The 22139-nt window shown below is 39.4% G+C and overlaps 1 protein-coding gene across 1 annotated transcript in view; it reads left to right on the top strand.

Moving 5' to 3' along the window:
* Window positions 1–17366, top strand: part of RAB8B (RAB8B, member RAS oncogene family) — a 58525-nt gene extending 41159 nt beyond the window's left edge. The window contains exons 2-8 of the mRNA XM_021693700.2: window positions 1612–1672; window positions 4430–4490; window positions 6516–6593; window positions 7682–7771; window positions 8981–9046; window positions 12144–12194; window positions 13018–17366. Coding sequence (XP_021549375.1) covers window positions 1612–1672; window positions 4430–4490; window positions 6516–6593; window positions 7682–7771; window positions 8981–9046; window positions 12144–12194; window positions 13018–13110 — 500 coding nt within the window. The 3' untranslated portion in view covers window positions 13111–17366. The remainder of the gene's footprint in view (window positions 1–1611; window positions 1673–4429; window positions 4491–6515; window positions 6594–7681; window positions 7772–8980; window positions 9047–12143; window positions 12195–13017) is intronic.
* The last annotated feature ends 4773 nt before the right edge of the window (window positions 17367–22139 follow it).

Consider the following 22139-nt stretch of genomic DNA (forward strand, 5'->3'; position numbering starts at 1 on the left):
AAGGTAGGACCTCCTCAAATTACGGAAAGGTGATTCTTCTGACAAATACAAAAAACAAAAGGCGGGGTGCGGAGAAAGTTTCCTAAATGTTTTAAATGAATGGAAAGTGCCTGAGACTTTAGGGAGCCTCCAAGTGGCAGCCTTTTTGGGTGCTCTCAATATTTATATGTAGAAACATTGTAGTAACATAGCTATTGAAGGCTTTTCTCCCCCAAGAATAACTGCATTTAATGTTTAAGTCAATTTAGCGGATACGTAATTGACACGTTTTCATGAAATGTCATGGAAACCGCTTTTCAGGAGTTCTGAACAGAATGCGAAAGAATGGAAAAATAAAAGCTGAGTGGCCAGATGATAAAGATTTAGCAAATTGCATCCAGGTTGTATTCATTAACTTGTCCCTTCAGAGAGTAGCAGCTTATTCCTGATAAGTGTAGAGCATTCTGATATTTGTCAAGGACTTTGTGGTTCTTTGTAATTGAAATTGCTAAATAAGTTTTGAACTACCAAAGTGCCGGGGGTGGGGGTGGGGGGTTGGAATTGGTGAGGGAGTGTTGGACTTTTAACTGCCAGGGCCCCCAAACAACTTTCACGTGGTACCTGTCTGGCCCACTTGAGTGCTACTTACAGGTTAGAATCACCTGGAGAGCTTTTAAAATTACCAGTGCACAGATCCTAGCCTTGACCAACTAAGTCAGAATCTCAGAGTTTGAGGAAGGGAGCAGACCTAGTCATAAGTAGTTTTTTAAAGTTCTCCAGGTAATCCTAAAGTTCAGCTAGGGCTAAAAAGCTTATTCTAGCTATTTTGGCTCCAGCCAGTAAGCTGCAAGAAACATTTATTAAAATGTACATACGAGGGGCGCCTGGGTGGCTCAGATGGTTGGGCGTCTGCCTTCAGCTCAGGTCATGATCCCAGGGTCCTGGGATCCAGCCCCATGTCCGGCTCCTGGCTCGGCGGGGAGCCTGCTTCTCCCTCTCCCTCTTTCCTCTTCCCCCTGCTCATGCTCTCTCTCTCTCTCTGTATCTCTGTGTCTCGAATGAATAAATAAAATCTTCTTTAAAAAATGAACATACGATACTTGCTAGCTGTATAAAATAAATATGTAGGTTTTCCCATCCCTGAGCTCAAATAGGCAGGTTTGGGGGCTTAGGGTTTTGTTTTTCTCCTTAGCCAGTTGCATATCCTAAAGAACACATGGCAGGAGATGAAGGAAGACATTCTAAAGAGGTCCCATGGTGTTTTTTTAGGGAAGGATGGGGCAGGAAGGGTAGGAATCATTGTTTATATGTGTTTCAGGAAGCAGAAAATATGGCATGTTCCAAGTCTATCTAAATTATGTAACTTTGAGGGATGTGATCCATTTGGATCAAAATAATGAGGCATATAATACATTGCATTTAACATGTGTGGGAATTCTTTGCAGAGTAATTAGCATTCCTTTCTTCAGCCTGTATTCAGAGGAAACATACCATTCACACCCTCTCTGTGTTCACATTTTCCAGTGCGTTGGAGAGCTTTTTTTTTTTTCAATAGAAATCTTTGTCCTTTTCCTAATAAGACTTGAATTATATTTGGAGAAATTCAGCATTTCTTTTTCTTTTTTCTGGCAGGAATTGATTTTAAAATCAGAACGATAGAACTAGATGGAAAGAAAATTAAGCTTCAGATATGGTAAGTAAAAAAAAAAATTATACACAGTTTCTTCCTTAATCGGGAATTGAAAGTGGGAATTAAAATGTGAACTGTGGTAAGTTAGAGGTAGCTTGTGATAGCTAAAACATCTTTTCTTTACTAGAACCAAGGGAAGTGATTAAGTATTCAAAGGTATCTCCACCAAGAACGGGAAGGTAAGGAATGATCTTACAGCTGGAAGAGATTTGAGAACTCACTCTTCCCAGACACTAATTTTGTAGGGAAGGAAAGAAAAACTAAAGAGTGTATACGCTTTTTCATTGTAGTTGTTGCAGCCTTGAAATCAGGTAAGGCAAGAGTAGTCCCATGGTAGGAACCCTGAGCGGGTTCTTCTATGGAAGTACTAGATCTAGGTTCTAGGTTCTGCCTCTCAACTGAGGGCCTGGGCCAGTTGCTTCCCTTCTTAGGGCCTGTTTTTCCTCAATGGTAAATTGGTTGGTGAGCCTAAAGACATCTGAGTTCTCCTCCAGATCTAACACTTTATCATTTGTTTTCATGTTTCTTCTCTTCAAATAAAAAAAAAAAATGAGGACCACCAAACCGATCTAATTGTGTGATGATGACAGCAGTAGACAAAGCTTAGAAATTTAGAGATTACGAAGCAGGCAGGGCAAAATAGTAAAGTAATGTATATCAGCTTTTTTCTTAGGCTGCTTTTCTTCTTTAAATCTCAGAACCAGGACAGAACTAGAGCATCATATTGAGATCCACTGGTCCTTCTTTTACAGAGGAAGAACTTAGAACTTAGAGTGGTTAAGTCCATCTGAGGGCATCTCTCTGGGTCAGTGATAAAGCTGAGACAACTCCCCAAATCTGGAGCAATGTGTCAGCTTTATATATTAGCCTAGTGTAGTGGGTCCCGGTGTATTCATTGGAAAACATGGTGAATGCTACCACAGGTTGCCCTTTTCAAAAATCTATTCATATTTTGTAAGAAGCCAAAATTTTTTTTTTTAAAGATTTTATTTATTTATTTGACAGAGAGAGAGACAGCGAGAGCAGGAACACAAGCAGGGGGAATGGGAGAGAGAGGAGCAGGCTTCCCGCCAAGGAGGGAGCCTGATGTGGGGCTCGATCCCAGGACCCTGGGATCATGACCTGAGCCGAAGGCAGACGCTTAACGACTGAGCCACCCAGGTGCCCCAAGAGGCCAAATATTTTAAAGATACTAAAAAAAATTTAAGGGAGAAGCAAAGAGAATTTCTGACTCTGTGCTGAACAGTCCTGACCATAGCAGTAAGAAGCGTTTCTAGGAGCCTGTGGGCAGTCAGCTAGCAGTCAGCTAATTTAGAACTTAATATAACATCAGAGCACTATTTATCAATACTCTCAGCAGCAAAATAAGACTCCATTTAGGCTTCACAACCTGTATTTAGTATGGCAGGGGTTCTCCTCTATCCTCCCTGCAGAGCTGGTTCTAAATCAAGTAGTGTGTTGGACCAAAATATGGTTAGTTGGCTCAAAGACGCTTGGCTTCTGTTTTCCCCATGATGTGTTTGCCATATACCAAACAAGTGCCCTGGGCATCTAATCCTGATCAGTGAGAGAATGGCAGGATAAGATGACTGTGGTGGGAAGCCTGGCCCTGCCCTCAACAGCTGAGACCTAGGAGGCTTGAGGGTCATTCCAGGGGCTTAGCTATTTAATGGTCCAGTGGCAGACCATATCCCAGCTGAGCCTGTTGTCTCTTCTGCAGAGTGAGGATGAACGTCCTACCACTACACCGGGCTGTGGTGGGCATCACTTGAGCACAGACTAACGTATTTTGTAGGGTATATATAAATATTAAGGTATATTATTAATGTTTTTAATTTTCTCTATTTCCCTTGGGCCTCCATCTCTTGTTTAGGTTGGTGTGCATTAGACTTCTAGTGTATTTCCACAAATGCCTCTTTCTCCCCTGCAATTAAATTGTACAATTTAGTTTGCCTTAGCAGCACAGGGAGTGCATTATTTCTGGTGGTGTGTGGCAAATTTAGAAATACTGACTTACCCAGATATCAAGGAAATTTGACTCCCTTTATAGGGATTGCTTCAATCAATGTAATGAGAAATTCTTGAATTTTTCAGAATGGATTTTAAGAGAATGCCATCAGCCAAAAAGCAAGAATACATGAAAGTGCATGTAATTTTGAGGTGTTGTTCATATTTTAAAGTCTTTGGAAACATTGTCAACCATTATGTTTGAAACTCCAGGCTCCCATTCAATCCCAGGCTCTGTAGCTGATGAAGTTCTTGAGGAGATCCATTTTAAATGGTGTGCTCTGCTGAGCAGAATTCACACAATAGTAAGTCCAGCCCAACAGCTTGCTATGTACAGAAATCAGACTTTCAGTCAAGAGAGCAAAATGCCTTAATCATGAGGCATTTATAAAAAGGACTATAACTACTTGCAGGGGTCCAAGAATTTAGAACTATTCTCTATTCTCTCCCACGTGTGTTTGACTAATAGAATATGCCAGTTCCTAGCAGGGCCATGTATTTTCTCGTTGCTGCTTTTATCATCAAGGTCCAAGTTTCCCACCAAAGTCATCGTGAGCTCCTGACAGGCCCCTGTGGCCACCTCCGCCTCCAGCTCACAGACGCATGGCAGGCTCCCTTTGCGTCTCATTCCCCTTTCCCTTGAAACCACTGCCTTTGTGAGCCGCCCAGGATTCTCTCCACAGTTTAAGGTCTCTCCTCAGTGATGCTGGTGATAACTTTTAAAACCACTCTCTCCTTTGTTTCAAATTTTAGGGACACAGCAGGTCAGGAAAGATTTCGAACCATCACAACGGCATACTACAGAGGAGCCATGGTGAGTGTGTTTTAGGGTTTTGTAACTCTTCAGGTGAAAGTAAAACATGAATATTCATTTGTCACGTTTCTAGGATCCAAGCTAGAGTCTAGTACAATGGGGGAGATAGGTTTTGGAATGTGAAAACAAGACATTTAAAGGGTTTTTCTATGGTGTGTTTAGTAACTGCATGCTTTGACATTGGTCTTTCGTAATATCCGTGAGGTAATTAGCTTATAGACATTTTGGAACTCCTCCACACTTTCTGAGCAATTGTATATCTTTTTTTTTTTTTTTTTTAAAGATTTTATTTATTTATTTGACAGAGAGAGATAGCGAGAGCAGGAACACAAGCAGGGGGAGGGGGAGAGGGAGAAACAGGCCTCCGCGGAGCAGGGAGCCCGATGCGGGGCTCGATCCCAGGATCCAGGGATCATGACCCGAGCTGAAGGCAGACGCTTAACGACTGAGCCACCCAGGCGCCCCTGAGCAATTGTATATCTTAGTGAAAGCTGGGAGACCAATTAAAGACAATGACAGTAATTCAGGTAAAGGCTAATAGACGAGAATATGAACAAGGCCGTGCATGGGAGTTGTGGGGTCAGAATCGGGAGATACTGTGGTTGTCGGGCCTACAGGACTTAGTGACTCCCTGGCTGTGAGGAGGTAACTCCCAGGGGTCTGCTTGGGCTGGCTGGCAGGGTTGTATTGCCCTTTATCAAAACAAGAGTACAAGGAGGAAGACAAGATTTGGAGGGGACGAAGGCAACCGTGTGTTTTACTTCGTTGAGTTTTTGGTGACCACACGGGACATTTGGGAGCTGATACCGGGTCATTGGTCTCCAAAGCACATCTGACCCTATCTCTCTTTTTGGCTTCACCTTGTGCCCCTCTCCCGTTGGATCTGTGCACTCTTACCACGCTGACTCTTTCAGTCCAGTGGGTTCTGGGCCGTTCTGGTCAGCAGGATACTTAAAACATTTCTGCTCTGTGCCAGGCTGAGAGCTGTGGGCACTGTGGGCTTTCCCTCTTCACCCCAGCCTCAACCCCATGGCCCAGTTCAAGTCTACTCAGACCTCAGGTCTTGGCTTTAATGTCATTTTTTCAGGGAAGCCTTCCCTGACTGCCCCATCCCCTCAGCCAGATTAGATCCACATTTGTACTCAAAACTCCCCATACTTCTTCATAGCAGTTGTCAAAGTTATAACTAAGTGTATAATTATTGGTTTATTATTTTCTTTGCTAGCTGTCCATGAGAGGAAGGGGCCCCGGCTGGTAGCACAAAGTATAGTCTCAGGCACATGGTGGGTGCTCACTAAATATTTGTTGAATGGACAGACAGATGGCTAGGTCTAGCACTTAATACAGGAGTACGGTCTGGTGATACAGATTTTGGAATAGTTAGCATACAAGTGTCAGTTGATACATTTAGGAGATAGACCTTTTAGAAATACCAGACATGAGGGTCTTTAAAAATACGATGACAATCAGTGCCTTTCATTAAACCTGTATAATATTAAGTTTCTGCGATTTATGTAGACAGATAGTGGCATTTTGATCAGCCCATATAAGAAAAAATGATTTTATTTTTTTAAGGATAAAAAAATAATTTTAAAGCAGTATGGTTATGATCTTCGTATAGGAGTAAGAAGCAAGACATTTCTACTTGCAATAATAAAATACACAACGGAAGTGATTATCTCTCTCATCACTATCTCTGTTTTAACTTAAACACTCCTTTAGCTTCATTTGGTGCTGATTCTTACCATGTGCAGTCAGGTAGAAAGGGTGTATCACCTTTACCATAATCACTAATTCATTAAAGGTTAACAGTAAAAAAAACTATTTACATGGTGAGACAGTGGAAAAATTTATTTATCTATTTTTCCTTCTTTGTACTTTAAAATTTTTATTATAAGTCCCTTTTAATTAAAAAGACAAAATAAAGGACAAACAAAAGGTTGGGTTTTGGAGGGTGGGAATATGCTGACATTATATTCTATAACTTTAAATATATGACTTACTAAATAAAGATTTTTCTTACAGGGAATTATGCTGGTCTATGACATCACAAATGAAAAGTCCTTCGACAATATTAAAAATTGGATAAGAAACATTGAAGAGGTATGTATGGAAAGAGAATGATGATACTAGAGAGGAGTCCTGCTGGGTGCTTGCAGAGGGCTCCTTCTGTCTCTGGAAGAGGCAGCTGAGCCGCTGAGAAGTAGGCCAGGGGCAGGTCAGGCCCCCTCACTCTGAGGAGCATGGACGGAGTGATCTCTGGTGCCTCTGTCAGACGGGGAGCTACACACAGAGGAGCAGTCTCACCGAATTTAAAACTTGGGCCGGATCTTGAAAATAATTTAATCAAGTCCCCGTTTTACGCATGAGAAAACTGAGGCCGGAAAGAAGAGACTTGCTTGTGCTCCTCTAGCTTTAACATCTGACTTACAGCTTCTTGCTTTCTGACTGGCAAAGGTCTCTCTCTATTCCAGCAACTTCTCATTTTTCCCTTCTAACATTTTCTCCATTGTAGATAGTTGAAATTTGGTTTAATTCCAGATTGACTAGTATTAAGATTTTTTTTTAATGTCTTTGATATTTCAGAAAGAAATCTTTTTTTTTTTTTAAGATTTTATTTATTTATTTGACAGAGAGGGAACACAAACAGGGGGAATGGGAGAGGGAGAAGCAGGCTTCCTGCGGAGCAGGGAGCCCGATGCTGGGCTCGATCCCAGGACCCTGGGATCATGACCTGAGCCAAAGGCAGACGCTTAACGACTGAGCCACCCAGGTGGCCTAAGAAATCTGACTTTAAAATCATTTTGTACACATTTATATTAACCTACATGATTTCATGTTTTAAGTAGCTCAGAATCCAGAATACCTTCCTCATTGGCTCACTCAGTACTGTTTTTTCCTTCTTTGACCCAAACTAATCTTTGGAAGTTTTACTTCTGTTTGTTCGTGTACCAAAAAAAGCCATGAGAATGACTGCAAGCCTTTGGGAAAAAGTTTGCATAGGCTCTTATGCAAACTTTTCCCTCCTCCCATCTTTTAAATTTTTCCCTGCATCAAGCCTTGTGTTGAGCAAAAGATTATTTGTCTTATTATTAAATTTATGGATATGTTTCTGACAGGTTAGGATTTGTCTATTGAATAACTGTGTTTTGTTCAGGCTGTTTTTATAACATATTATTTTCTCCCTGCAGCATGCCTCTTCAGATGTTGAAAGAATGATCCTGGGTAACAAATGTGATATGAATGACAAAAGACAAGTGTCAAAAGAAAGAGGAGAGAAGGTAAATTTGAACTGAATGCATGAAGATGGGAAATCTATTCACACTAAGCATTTATTTTGTTAGTATTACTTAATTAATTGACTTCAGTTTGAAAAATATCTGTATTTTAATCCTTTAAAAAAAACAACAAAGAGATGTAATCCATACTTGCTTGAATGGTGTGAATTAGTATTCGAGATCCAGCTCCATATACTGTGTAGTCATGACTCATTCCTGAAGAATTTGCTGTTTTCTGGGAGATACAAATTAGTCCTTTTTCAGATTCCTGCAGCTTAGAGTTCATGCTGTTTCATCCATATCTGTGTGAAAATGCCTAGTTTTAAAGGTCAAGTAAATCATTCTCTTCAAATACAAGTAATCGGATAGGTGAAGTTTAAACAGTAATCATATTCCAATTCATTATTTTTTTCTTAAGAATATTTTATACCATATTAGATTTAGGTCATTTTGGATAAACTGCTTGTAACTCATCAAGCTGTGGATGTCATTTATAGGCTTTTCTCTATTTTGTATCCTGCAAAAAAAGCAAGAGTTTATTACATGTACGTATTTACTTCTGTGACATTTCTAAATTAACTTAGAGGCTTCAGTTTTTAAGTCTTGGAATTTTGCTTTAGCCTTTTTTTAGTGATGCATACAAAATGTGTTTTGTTTTTAAATCTGACTGCAAACTTTTTTCCCCTAAGAACATTCATTTAATCTTGTTATTTTAAATAAACTGGGAGCTTTTTGGGAGTAGATGGAAATAGAAACCAAATAAAAATGAAAGCAGTGAGTACATGGCATTTTAAGCTTTCATTCTTTTATGTACCAATTTATTAAAAAATAATGAAAAGTCAGTATAGTAACCGTTGGAGAGTTGTACTTTGGGAGCAGGTGAAAGGGGTCAGTGAATTCCAAATTAATGGTAGGAGCGAGTATCTGTCTCACGATTTTTCTTGTAAGTATATTAGAGAACTAAAGTATAATAGAAAAAAAAAAGAATAACTTAAGTCATGTTTTGAGTGGAAGTGCTGCCGTTCTACTTATGATGATTAAGTTAGATGTCTACATTTCAAACACAGAAGAAAGCAAAGAAATTTGAGAACCACAGAGTGAGTTCTCAACTAGATCCTCTACATTTGGGACTATGAACAACCTAGAAAATGGAAATGCTTTATATGTTGAAGCAACTTGAATGGAATTTAAATGTTTCTGTTTGCCTTTCAGTTAGCAATTGACTATGGGATTAAATTCTTGGAGACAAGTGCAAAATCCAGTACAAACGTAGAAGAGGTAAGAAAGATGTTCGGTGACCTAGGGAGCATTAGAGCTTAGCTGCCTGTGTTCAAGCAGCTCTCCAAGACTTGTCATTTTCTTAGTGAATGCCTTCTGTGAGCTCTACCTCCATTTTGTGAACTTTCGTGCTTCTGACTTTTATGCAGACCCAGGTTCTTGAATTTCTAGCACCCAGCCCCCATGTGGGCTATATGAGATTGCTCAATTAAGATTCACTGAGCAGAAGGTAGAAGTTCCATTCAAGTTCAGCTTTGCCCTTTGTTCGGGAAGCCAGAAATCCTGCACTTGCCGACCAAAGCACAGTGTTTTCTGCTCATTTATCATGGTTCATGGCATCCTATGGTAGCCTGTAGCAGGAGAATCTTAATTCCTTTCATGTCTGTACTCTCTCAAGAGAGAATTAAACTGATTATTGAACAGATTCCCTTAGATTAAACATGATACATTGTAACACAACAGCATTTAGTAGAAGTAAATGTGTTTATCAGAGAGTAGTTTTAATAAATTTTCAGTAAGTGAATTATTAAAGACAACCAAATCATCTAAAGTCTTCTAAGAATAGATTTTCTTTACCAAGGGCAGAGTTGTTGATAATATTTTCTTTTTTAAAAACATTTTTTAGGGACTCCTGGCTGGCTTAGTTGGTTAAGGGTCTGCCTTTGGCTCAGGTCATGATCCCAGGGTCCTGGGATCGAGTCCTGCATTGGGCTCCTTCTGCTTGTGCGTGTACTCCCTCCCTCCCCCGCTCTCTCTTTGATAAATAAATAAATAAATAAATAAATAAATAAATAAATAAATAAAATATTTTTTAAACTGGTTGTAAAAATGAAGCATGTGTGGGGGTGCTTGGGTGGCTCAGATGGTTAAGCGTCTCCCTTTGGCTCAGGTCATGATCCCAGGGTCCTGGGATCGAGCCCTGCATCAGACTCCTGGCTCAGTGGGAAGTCTGCTTCTCCCTCTCCCTCTGCCTCTCCCCCTGCTCATGCTCTTTCTCTCTCTCTCTCTGTATCTCTGTGTCTCGAATAAATAAAATCTTTTTTAGAAAATGATACATGTGTGTTAATACATATCATTCAATAAACAGTAATATTGATGGTTTTGTAGACATTTAATTTCTTAGGCTACCACCATTCACCATAACATTATGGCTAAAAAATCAAGATTTAAATGACTTTATTGGTTAGGGGACACCGATCAGAACTTTTTCTTTGTTTTCAATAACTAATTTTTTCAGGTTGGCTAATGGGTGTTAGGAAACAGGAAGCTTCTGTTGATTTATTTACACAGTCATAGAAGAGCAGAAAAATGCTTCCTTTTGCTTTGTCCACAAGAGGATTTCCTTCCATCAGAAAGAGGGGAGCCTCTTAAGTAGAAACAGGAGAAAATTTGTGCACTGAAATGACCCAGGTAGGGTCGCTCCCACAAAATGAACCCATACCCTGGCTTAATGGAGCAGGTTTAAGCCTCTGTTCATGGCTACACCCCGATTGAATCTGTGGCTCACAGAGAGCTTTGAGTTATGGAAGTACAGAGCTGGGAGTTGCCCGAGCTGCTTATTCTGACCAGGTATTCGGCAGAAATTAGCAGTTTTCCCAAAACTTTAATTTAGCATAGTTAGCTTTTCATAAAAGCTGGGATGGGCTTCTTTAGAAACAGATTCACAGATGACCAGTGTTGACAGTGCAACATTGATAATAAGTGATGATGGTGATTATCATGTTGTTTCTATTCAACTTGATTGGACATAATCCTTCTGCCTAACATCTTTGGGGGGCATCAGAAGTCGTTGGGAACAAAGAGACTGACAATTGTGTGTTTAGCATGGAGACAGCTGAAGACTTTTTTTTTTTTAAGATTTTATTTATTTATTTGACAGAGCACACAGTGAGACACAGCAAGAGAGGGAACACAAGCAGGGGGAGTGGGAGAGGGAGAAGCAGGCTTCCTGCGGAGCAGGGAGCCCGACCTGGGGCTCGATCCCAGGATCCTGAGATCCTGACCTGAGCTGAAGGCAGACGCTTAACGACTGAGCCACCCAGGGACCCCCCGAAGACTCTTTAAAAAAAAGAGTCTTGGCTCTGTAGAGGGGGACCTGGCTGGGTCAGTCAGTGGAGCACACAACTCTTGATCTTGGGGTTGTGAGTTCAAGCCCCATGTTGGGTGTAGAGATTACTTAAAAATAAAATCTTTTAAAAAAAAAAGTCTTGGTTCTGTAGAAACAAAGTAGAGATGATAGGTTTAAAAAATGTTTTGTTGGGTCAAGACACCTAGGCACAAAATGTCACTGAGATTGATCAGATTTGTCCTTCTATTTGAGCTGATTTCCACAGTGGGGAATTTAGCTGAGCTAAGACATAGAAGATGAAAAAACTCTCAGGTACAAGAGTGAAAGTATTTTGAAAGAGAAGAGATTGGGGATAAAAGGTAGAGATTTTTGTGAAAACAGATTCTAGAGCTCTAGAGTAATACATAATTATTCATCCAGTTATTAAACAGGTGTTCAGCATATCCAAGATAAGACACTGTGCTCTGCTCTGAGGACCTGGGGTGACCTAGAACCTCTGCGCCCACCCCCAGGTGCTTTTGGTGTACTGAGGAAGCTACCTATAACTCAAGAGTGTCACATTAGGAATTTGTGCCAGAGATTATGTGCAGAAAATATTTGATGAATGAATGAATGATGTTTTTAAAATTTTTTACTTCTTTATTTTAGAGAGGGAAAGAGTGTGCATGCGTGAGCAGGGGGAGGAGGAGAGGGAGATAACTCCAGCAGACCCCGCACTGAGCGCAGAGCCTGACCCGCGGCTCAGTCCCCCAACCCCAAGATCACGACCCAATCTGAAACCAAGAGTCGGATGCTCAACCAACTGAGCCATCCAGGCGCCCCGTGAATGACAGTTTTATAATACTGGAAAGTGTTTATGATATCATTGAAAAATAAGATAAAATACTCAAGTGTATACTACGATTACAGTTATGTTCTTTTCTCAATTAAAAAGTGTCAAATAATGTTTTATAATGAAATAATGAAAAATTCTACATTTCTATTTTAAAATATAGACATCTATTAATAATTTTTTTGGTTTACCTTTAGGCATTTTTTACACTTGCACGAGATATAATGACAAAACTCAACAGAAAAATGGTTTGTATCACTTACAATTTTTATTTTCATTATGCTATTTGTTAAGTTTGTTCTATTTTTGCTGTTTATTTATTTGAATAAAAAGGATAGGCCTGATTATAACATATTCACATTGACTCATTTTTTTCCTGACTCACGTATTCACCTGGTTGAATTTTGATTCTTACTTCTGTTTCTTCAAGTTTCTTACTTCTGTACTGCGGCTGCTTCCGTTCTTTCATCTGACTCTGTAGGTGGTCTTTAATGGAATTCTGACCAGAATAATTAAAATAATAATGGCACAAATTTAATTTTTGCCATAAAATTATCTAGTTTAGTTTTAATGTGACAGATATTTACCTCTATATATAATTGTGATCATAAAGTTGCTAAATTCGCTTAAATTAGAAATGATGTCAGTGATGAATCATTAGGCCCACCTGGAAAGTTTGTTTTCACCAGAATCCTGAATATAATTTTAGACCTTACATTAGCAACTGTTCTTACCTCTGGTAAGAGGATTGCCTATATCAGTATCTTAACATTGTTGCCATCATTACCCTTGAAACTTTCCACTCCATTGGCTGTAATTTCTCTGAACTGGAAATAGGAGCTTCCCATCTAATACATTATTAATATAAAAGGTGCTATCCTAAAAAATATGTTTCTCATTTTAATCCACCATTTCCAAAGATACAGATGACATCAGAGCCTGACGAGTCCCCTTTCTAATAAAATACTGAATACTTATTTGTGGTGTGGTTTGATATTTGTATGTTTTAGATAATTGGGATCAAACCATGAAACTTTTACTTCCTTGGTAACTTCATCTGCTCTTTTTTAGAATGACAGCAATTCATCAGGGTCGGGGGGACCAGTGAAAATAACAGAGAACCGATCAAAGAAGACCAGTTTCTTCCGTTGTTCGCTACTTTGATGAACTATTTCTGAGAGACTGCAGCACACCTAAAGGACCCTTTCCTGCTTCTCTGAAAGCACAGGTCAGCCAGCCTCAGAGTCACACCGCCCGGCTGCAGCTGAGAGCACCACTGAACCTCGACTTCTCCACACAGAAGGCCACGTGCATTCCAGCCTCATGGCCTATCAAGATAACAGGCTCTTTTTTTCAAACATGGAAGCAATGAAGTGGAGACATACGGAGGACTTAACTTGTTTTTCCTTGGTTTGTCCCAGAAGCTGCTACCTTTTCTTTTTCACTTTGCACATCAGTGTTAGCCTGTCCCTGCTACACCACAGTTTCAGACTCGTATTTGCACACTTATGCCTCATGAATTCAAGACAAATTTGTGCGCTTGGGATGTTTGAAAAAAGTAAAACATTTAAAGCAGAGGTTAACATACTAAAAAGATATGGTCTGGGTCATGTGGCCAGATGTTATTGCATTCATAGAGTTTTTTAAGGGCTCTAATTTGTGATTTCCTTAAATAAGAATCACTAAATTCTGATAAAAGTGATCTTAAAAATTCATAAAAAAATGTCCATCTATTCGTCAGAGGCCACAATTCCTTTATTTCTTCGGATTGTTTAGAGTTTTGTTTCATTCCTGACCTTTTTGCTGGAGAGTTTGGGTAGCTGAATAAGTCACTTTTTCAATTGATTACCTCTCTCTGATCAATAGAAGCTACATTTGGAAATCACCTTAATCTTGCGTTTCCTGGGGTTTGTATTTACTATTCTTGCCTGTGTATGACCTATTGTAACCATGCCGTTATCAAAAACAACATATTTGAACATTGTTGTCTGTTTCTAATTGTGAACTTCTTGAGCTGAAATTTTACATAGGCAGAAAGATGTACCATTTAAGTCTTATTTTAGCATCTTATTGTGGTTCTGTCACATCAGCAATGTAATAGATGCAGTGTATTTTTTCTTAAGTTCACTCTTCAGCTTGCTGGCTTTATTTGTAATACCCAGTCCCTACTGTGATCCCTGTCTGCAAGAGTCAACAAGTATTAGATTTAGATTTTTGTCTGTAGAAAGCTTACCTATAGGGAGAGAGATTAACTTGTTGATATAAATGTAATAGAGATAGCTCTTGGTAATGGTGAACAGAATGATTTTTTGTTCTATTTTTATTTGGACTTTTTTCTTTTTTTTTTTTGAACAAAGGTAATCAGACCTAGTGCAGCCTCTAGGTAAAGTCTTGCCTTTTCGTTAGAGAAAATAGGAGCAAGGTTTCCATTTTAAAACAGCTGTTGTTGAATGCGTAGGACCCAGTTCCATCTGTTCAGGTTTGTGTTCTAGAACTCGGTCCAGGCATTTGGGCCAAAGCCAACCAAAAGCTTAGCTGCCTTTCTCACCAGACACTGGTACTGGTATACCTTTTGTAGATGAAACCTTCACATAAGGAAAAAAAAAAAAGCTGTTTAGCGTTAACTTATGTGCCAAATTCAGATCATCATGTTGTTGTTATTCTAGCCTTCAGTGTCGTAATACGGAAGGGAGTAATGAATAGGTGATTAGGGAAATGAATTCTGTCAATAATTATTCTTCCTGTTAGGCCTTTTTTGTTTCATGAAGGTTACCATCATGCTTGATAGTTGAGAGTGAAGATGAAAATGGAAATGGATTGCTTGTTACCACAGAGCATCCTATGTCAGATTAAGACGTAGCATTAGAATGCTTGGACCAGTCAAACGTTTACTACTTGTTTGAAAACTTATGTACAGTTTAGCAGCAGCAAATATACCAGAACGATTTTTGATGGATACACTAAACTTACTGTTGACAAATTTCAGCCTTCTTGATTTTTTTTTTTTTTTTTGTACTTACCTCTAGGCCTACAGGCACCTGTTGGCGTCCCCATATAATCAGTAGTTGCTTGATTGAAAGTTGGTTGTACATCTACCATTTTAAAATTAGATACATTTTTGGAAAGAAAAAAATAATTTCTTAGAAACAGCTTGTATTTACTAATTTTCTGAAAAAGATCCAAGCAGTTATGCTTTCTGAATGGTAACGAAGTACTTTCTAAAAGGCAAGTGCTATGACACCATGTATGAATGTAATTCTCCTAGTAATTTACCTCTGACTATTTGGTGTCTTAACACTTTGGTTTCTTTCTCAGGGGTTGTCTGCAAACCAAAACTGACATATTCTGTGGTTAGCTTTTTTTTTTTTTAAACACATTGCTTTGCTTTTGTTTCATTCCTTCTCTCTTCCTTTGTCTTCTGTGGGTTAATAATTAGTCTCCGTGAACTTCCCTTTGAAAGAGCCTGTAAAAGTTAGATGAGTCTAAAAGTGCTCTTTGAAGTAGCAGCAATTTGGGGGTATATGCTCTGTTATATAGAAAAAAATCGTCCTTGCTATTTTCTTACATTTAGCTTTGCTAAATTGTATATAATTTGAGCTAAGACCATAGGAAATTCACTTTCTGCATGGTAAAATGACCCAATAAATATTCCACTTTGCTTAATAATGTACATATAGTGCATTATTTTTTCTATTTGTAGATGAATTTAGTGACAGATAATTGTCTGTTCCCTGCTGAAACTGAAGAAATCTAGTTTTGTGTGAACATGTTTGTGGTCTTATGGATAAGGTACATGAAGACTTTCGCAGCAGTATTCGTGGTTCAGTTGGCTGCACTTTATTATCAGTGTGCTAATTTTTTGACAATGATTGGACTAGACCTTTTCACCTAGAGTCTGAGGATATCAGACACTGAAAATGTGCTGTAACTCAGTAGCATGTAAACCAGTTGATTGTAAAATGTTTCACTGGGAATTTATTTTAGCTATGTTTTACTTCATACAGATTATGAGAAAATAATCCACCTGTGCATTGGTTAGGAGGTGCCGCAGGGTTTCTTACTATTTACATGAACATTTTGTGCAGTCTTTGTTATAAATGTTCAGAAGACTATACTCTTTACTTTGAAGGACTATTTTTTAATTATACCTCATTTAGCTAACTAGTATTCTAATACCTGGTAGAAAACCGGTGAGCCAGCCTTTAAGCATCCAACACCATTTAGATTATATGTTTTGTTTTGGACTAAAGACATCATTGGAAAAGGTAGGAGATAGTTTACTCTAGACTAGAACATACATGTCATATCCACTAGTGCAAACAAGGTATGATCTCCCTGTCTCCATTAAGCAATTTAGCTGTGCAATATAGATGAACGTTTGCAGAAATTTCTAAGAGATTATAACTCCATTTTACAGATTCTGAATGCTAAGAATCTGTATTAAGACTTATAAAGTTTTTCCTGTGAACAATAAGTGATGCATTTAAGCAGATTTTTTTTTCTAGTTCATGACTTAGCTTTCTTTATAAATTTAGTACTTAATCTTTAAAGATGAGCTTCTAAGCTGCTGTTTTTTAAAACAGCATTTCATTATGTTGGTTTCCTTATCTCAGATTTTAAGCACTCATTTCTGCTGTCAGGTTTTTTAGAATTTTTCTTTTAAGAGAAAGGACATTCCTTTTTCCCTTCTTGTTATATCCAAAGAAGGGAGGGAAATGGAATGTCCAAAAAAAAAAAAAAATGAAATTCCTTGTCCTAGAGAGAATATGCCAATAAAATTTTTAATCCCAACACAATTTTACAGAGAATCAGTCTTTTTTTTTTTTAAGATTAATAAAATTAATGGGAGTCCTGTTCAGTATGAAAAAATCCTAAATGACTGAAATTTACAGAAGTGAAAATCAGCAAACAATTATTTTAGGGATATTTTCAAATTTTACTTCGTTTTTTGAAATGCTTGTGCCATATGTGATTGCGTTTCTTATTGCCAAGAACTAATAGAACTTCTTGTTTCATTTTCTTACCTTTTTAAAAATGTGAACTTAATTATTATAATTCATTCCTACAGCCTTACAGATGGGTTTTATTTTGTTTGTTTGCGGCTGACACTGCAGTTCCTTCAGGGCAAAATGCCATAAACTATTTGACTAAAATCATGCCCCTAATGGGAAATACCTAGTTTTTCCATAGAATTATCCTTCTGTGTAGGTTTCAGCGTATTTTATTTTTGCTTCAACAGCTTAATGTGAAAAGTTCCTGCAGATAAAGTGAACCTGTCATGTGGTTAATCTTGTTTAAGCCAATTCATTAACTGTATACTGCTACTGATGCTGTGGTTTGTTTTGTTTTGTTTTTTAAATGGATTTTATTCCAGGTGAACTTTTTTTTTTACAATAATGTTCGTCTAAAATAAAAACTACATAATGAAAATGCTCATGACTCTGACATGAATCGCACATTTAAAAAATGTTTCTTCAGATTTGCTAAGTGTATGAGTCAAACCGCGGTAGGCTTGAGATACTTTAGAAACTTAATCTGACTTGGAATTGTTTAAAGACTCAGAAAAATGGCTGGATCTCCTGCTCATACCTGTTCAGAATACATTGAGCTGATTCTGTTAATAGAACTGCAGCCTTAAATTGATCGTCCTTCCCTTCTTAGTCCTCCCAAGTTTAGTTTCTGTTGTTTGGTTTTTTACTTCCAAACACCACAGATTGAGGCCCCAGCCCTGTTGCTGTTCTCCCACAATGCTTGTGCATGTTCCCGGTCGTAGCCTTTTGCGTTCATCCCACCACCATTTTGAACCTTCACTGTTCTCAAGCTTCCCACTTCTCTCCCTCTACTCTTGGTAGACAGGTCTTTCACCTCCTGCCTCTCAGAGAAAAGCATCAGTCAAAAACAAGGTTCTTAGCCATCTCTTTTTCCCTAATCCATAGCCTACCATGGGCCGGCACCCAACGCCACCCTCATCCTCACTCCTTCCTTTTGGGGCAGAGGCATCCCTTCTCTTCTATGCCTTTCTCACCACGGCCTCTTCTCTGCACTCAACGTCCCACCTCTGCCCTCCAGAGAACTCGCAGCTCTTTCTCTTCCACCTTCACACTCTCATCCCATGTTACACCCGTCCCCTCAGCATCTAAGCACCCATAACGCTCCAGCTGTTGGCCTTGTGTCTCTCTCACCTATTGCCCTTTTCCCTCTTCTTCCTGTTGTAGCTAAGCTTCTTCAAAGAGTTGCCTACAGTTACCATCTTCACTTTTTCGTTTTTCGTTTACTCCTCAGCCTACTCCAGTTTGGCTTCCCCTCCAGGCCCTTCACTGACATTGGGCTTACAATGGCCTAGTTGCTCAAGTAGCAGACAATTTTCAGTCCTTATCTTGGTTAACCTCTTGGCGGCATTTGACCACTATATCTCTTCCTCCCAGAAATGTTCTCTTAGCTTCTGTGACAGTATTCTCCTGATTCTCCACTTTTCTAAAAATAGTTTCATCCTTTTTCAAGACTCTTAAATGCTCATAACTTCTGTGATCAGCTGAATAATGGCCCCCAAGCATGTTCATGTCCTAATCCCTGGAACCTGTGAACATTGTTCTACATAGCAAAAGGAACCTCACGGATGTGGTGAAGTTAAGGCTCTTGAAAGGGAGGATTGTCCTGGATTATCAGAGCAGAGGATATGTAATCCCAAGGGTCTTTATGGGAGGGACACAGGAGGACTTGGAATCAGAAGGAAACCAAGGGATGACAGAAAGGGAGAAAAGGTGTGATCATGCAGGCCTGTGAGCCAAGGAATGTAAGTAGCCTCTCAGATCTGGAAAAGGAAAGAGAAGAGACTTTCCTAAAGCCTCCAGAAGGAACCAGCCTGGCCCTGACACTTTGGCTTTAGACTGGTAAAACTCATTTCGTAATTCTGCCCTCCAGAACTCAGAATAAATTTGTGTTGCTTTAAGCCACTAAATTTGTGATTATTTGTTACAGCAACAATAGGAAACTAATACAGCTTTCAAGTTTGTATCTCTAGCCCCACCCTCTTTGCAGACAGGAAGACTTGCAAGTTGATCTGCTTATTGGACATCTCCCCTCAGATCTACTACAGGTACGTCAAACAACATGTCTGAAACTCAAACTCAGCTTACCATCTTTCCTGCTCCCCAGCAGTTCCCACCAACAGCCCTTAAACCCAGGAGGAGAAAGCTGTTCTCTCTCCTCTTTTCTCCCTCATGATAGATAGCACGATCATCTACCTAGATCCACACACAGTTCACCAGCCTCCAAGTCTAAATCAAACACCTTAAGCTCTTCCTCATCCATCCACTTGTCCATTGTTTCTGCCCCTGTGTTCAGGCCTCATCTTTTGCCTAGATCTCTGCAACCTCTCCTAACCCATTGCCCAGTCCCTACTCTTAGTTTCCTCCAAGCCATTTTCACAGTGCTGACAGGAATCTTCTGTCACTGTCAAATTTAATTCTTCAGTGGTACCTCATAACCTTGGGGTAGAAGCTAAACTTTTTAGCCTGGCAAATAAAGAGCTTTACCACTGCATCTTTCTCTCCAGCCTTGGATCTTGTCGTAGCCTAACTCACACCCATTTTGAACATCACCAGTAATTGCAGTTTCCCGAACACACCATGCTTTCTCATTCCTTTGCTTATGCTGCTCCTTTTACTGACTTCCTTTTCCTGGCTAACTCTTCCTTATCTTTTAAGACTCAGTAAGGGTTTCTCTGGGAAGACTTTGGGCACAACCCATCCAGGTTAGGAGCCCCCTCCTGTGTATGCCCAGAGTATCAGTGCTCTGGATTCGAACTGTCTGTTTATTCTCTTCCCTCTAGACTCTAAGCTCCTGTAAGTGCAGGGACCATGTCTTTAGCTTTTGTATCCATAGGATCCAGTAAGGAGCCTGGCACATAGTAAGAGTTTAATAAGCGTTGGAAGAGAATCAGTGAACTTCAGCAATCATCAAAATTAACATGTTGTTGAAGAAAGCTAAGTCATTTCGGAGCTGTTTTGTTTTCCATCTACTTCTTAATTGAAAGAAAAATTTAAGGTAGGGCCGCTGGGTGGCTCAGTCAGTTAAGTTTCTGCCTTTGACTCAGGTCATGATCCCAGGGTCCTGGGATCGAGTGCTGAATCAGGCTCCTTGCTCAGCGGGAAACCTGTTTCTCCGTCTGTGTCTGCCGCTCTCCCTGCTTGTGCTCTCTCTCTCTGACAAATAAATAAAATCTTCAAAGGAAAATACAAAAAAGAGGAAAATTTAAGGTAAATTCATTAATACCTCTGTAAGTACAGCAATAAAAAGAGAAGCTTCTTTATCTGTTTTTATTCTAGCCCTTACCTTACATTATTTTAATCTTTATTAAATATGGAATTTCCTTTTAATAAGATAAATCACCCAGAATGCTACTTATGTGTTGATAAGTTGAGTAAACCTTTTCTCCCTTTTCTTCATGTATCCTACCCTCAAAATTTAGGTTTTCCAATATTAGTTCCAGGAATATATGAGGATGCCCCTTAGCAAATAAAATTAATTTCTGTCCCTCGGAAATGCTCTGCTTTCTCGCACTTTGAGGCCTTCCCACTTGTTCCTCCCTTTGTTCCCTATTCTTATCTTTGCATCAGGCAGAGACCTGAATGAGTGAATATCTTTAAGAAAACTTCACACATCTGGACTGGGTGCTCTTCCCCCTTCCTGTATATTCTCACAGCTCCCTATATCCACCTGTCTGGCTTCCCACGAGACCGTAAGCTTCATGGAGACAGGAGCACATCCATTTCATGGTGTATTCCCAATGCCTAGCATTGTGCCTGATACTTTGTAAGCATTCTGCAGGCATTTTGAATGAATGAATAAATGGTTGAGTAAATATAAATCTATCAGCAGGACCAGAAAACAAAGCTCAGGTGAATTCATTAGTATCTTGTGAATTGCTTGCAGGTCTGTCAAAGCCTTATTTGATCAATTGCTAAAATGTGGTATCATTTTTGTGTTTCCCCCCCCACCCCCAGCTCCCCACATGCACCCATTCTGAGGAATTCTCAGCAGTCTGTATCCATCCAGATCTATGGCATGTGCCAGCGTCCTTCTGCCAGTCACTTTTTAGGGATTTAGCTGTCATCACTTAGTACCTTATGTTTTCAAGTCTTTGGGGGAAGCTTCTATTAAGTGCATAAAAACCTGAGGAGTCAATGGCACTGCTACTTAGCCTCAAATGCCTCTCTTATAAACAGCATTGTTGAAGTCCGTGTAAAAGTGCTTTTTAAACAGCAATGCATTATATAAATGTAAGGTACTATTATTCGGAGAAAACTTGAAATTAGTTTTTCTAGAAAGTAAATAACCATGAATGCTGAAGATGACTACTTTATTGGTGACTTTGTCAATTTGGTCTAGTTGCTTTCTTCTTTTCTGTTCTAAAACACATCAGTTAAAGATGTCTTTACCGACGGGGGGACAAACTCATTACATTTTGTATTACCTTCCTATTTTTTTAAACTAGATTTGAAGACTGAGATTGAACTGAAATATGGTCAAGATACTATGAATACAAATTCCCTCAGCTCCCTCAAGGCGTGTTGAGTTGCCTACTTCAAAATATTTGAGGCAGGTTTAACCAAGACACAGAGATCTAGTTACAGTTTGGGGTAATCAAGTCATTAAAAATAGGGATACAAAAATAAGTCATTTTCTGAAGTCATGGCAGTAATTATAATAACAAAAAGCCGGAAGATAAATTTATCTCCAAGCTTCTTGGGAGTCAAGATAAAGCCTGAATATGATGAGTTAGCACTCAAAGCTAAGCATATGCATTCGTCAGGAGAAACAAAACCTTTTTCTAGCCCTCAACTCAAATAGTAAAGCATGGATCTATTAAAGATATTCAACAATGATAATTAAAGGGTTTTTTTTAAAGATTTATTTATTTGAGCGAGAGCAAGAGGGCGAGAGCGAGAGAGCGAGGGTGAGAGAGCACGCGCGCGCATGCGCATGAGAGCGGGAGGGGCAAAGGGAGAGGGAGAAGCAGACTCCCGGCTGAGCAGGTGGCTAGATGCGGGACTCAATCCCAGGACCCTGGGATCATGACCTGAGCCGAAGGCAGACGCTTAACCTACTGAGCCACCCAGGCGCCCAATAATTAAAGTTTTATAAAATGTGCAGGAAAAATGTAGATGGCCATTTGTTGTATAAAAATCTTA

Source organism: Neomonachus schauinslandi, chromosome 9 (assembly GCF_002201575.2).
Source record: "Neomonachus schauinslandi chromosome 9, ASM220157v2, whole genome shotgun sequence".
NCBI classification, from domain to species: domain Eukaryota; kingdom Metazoa; phylum Chordata; class Mammalia; order Carnivora; family Phocidae; genus Neomonachus; species Neomonachus schauinslandi.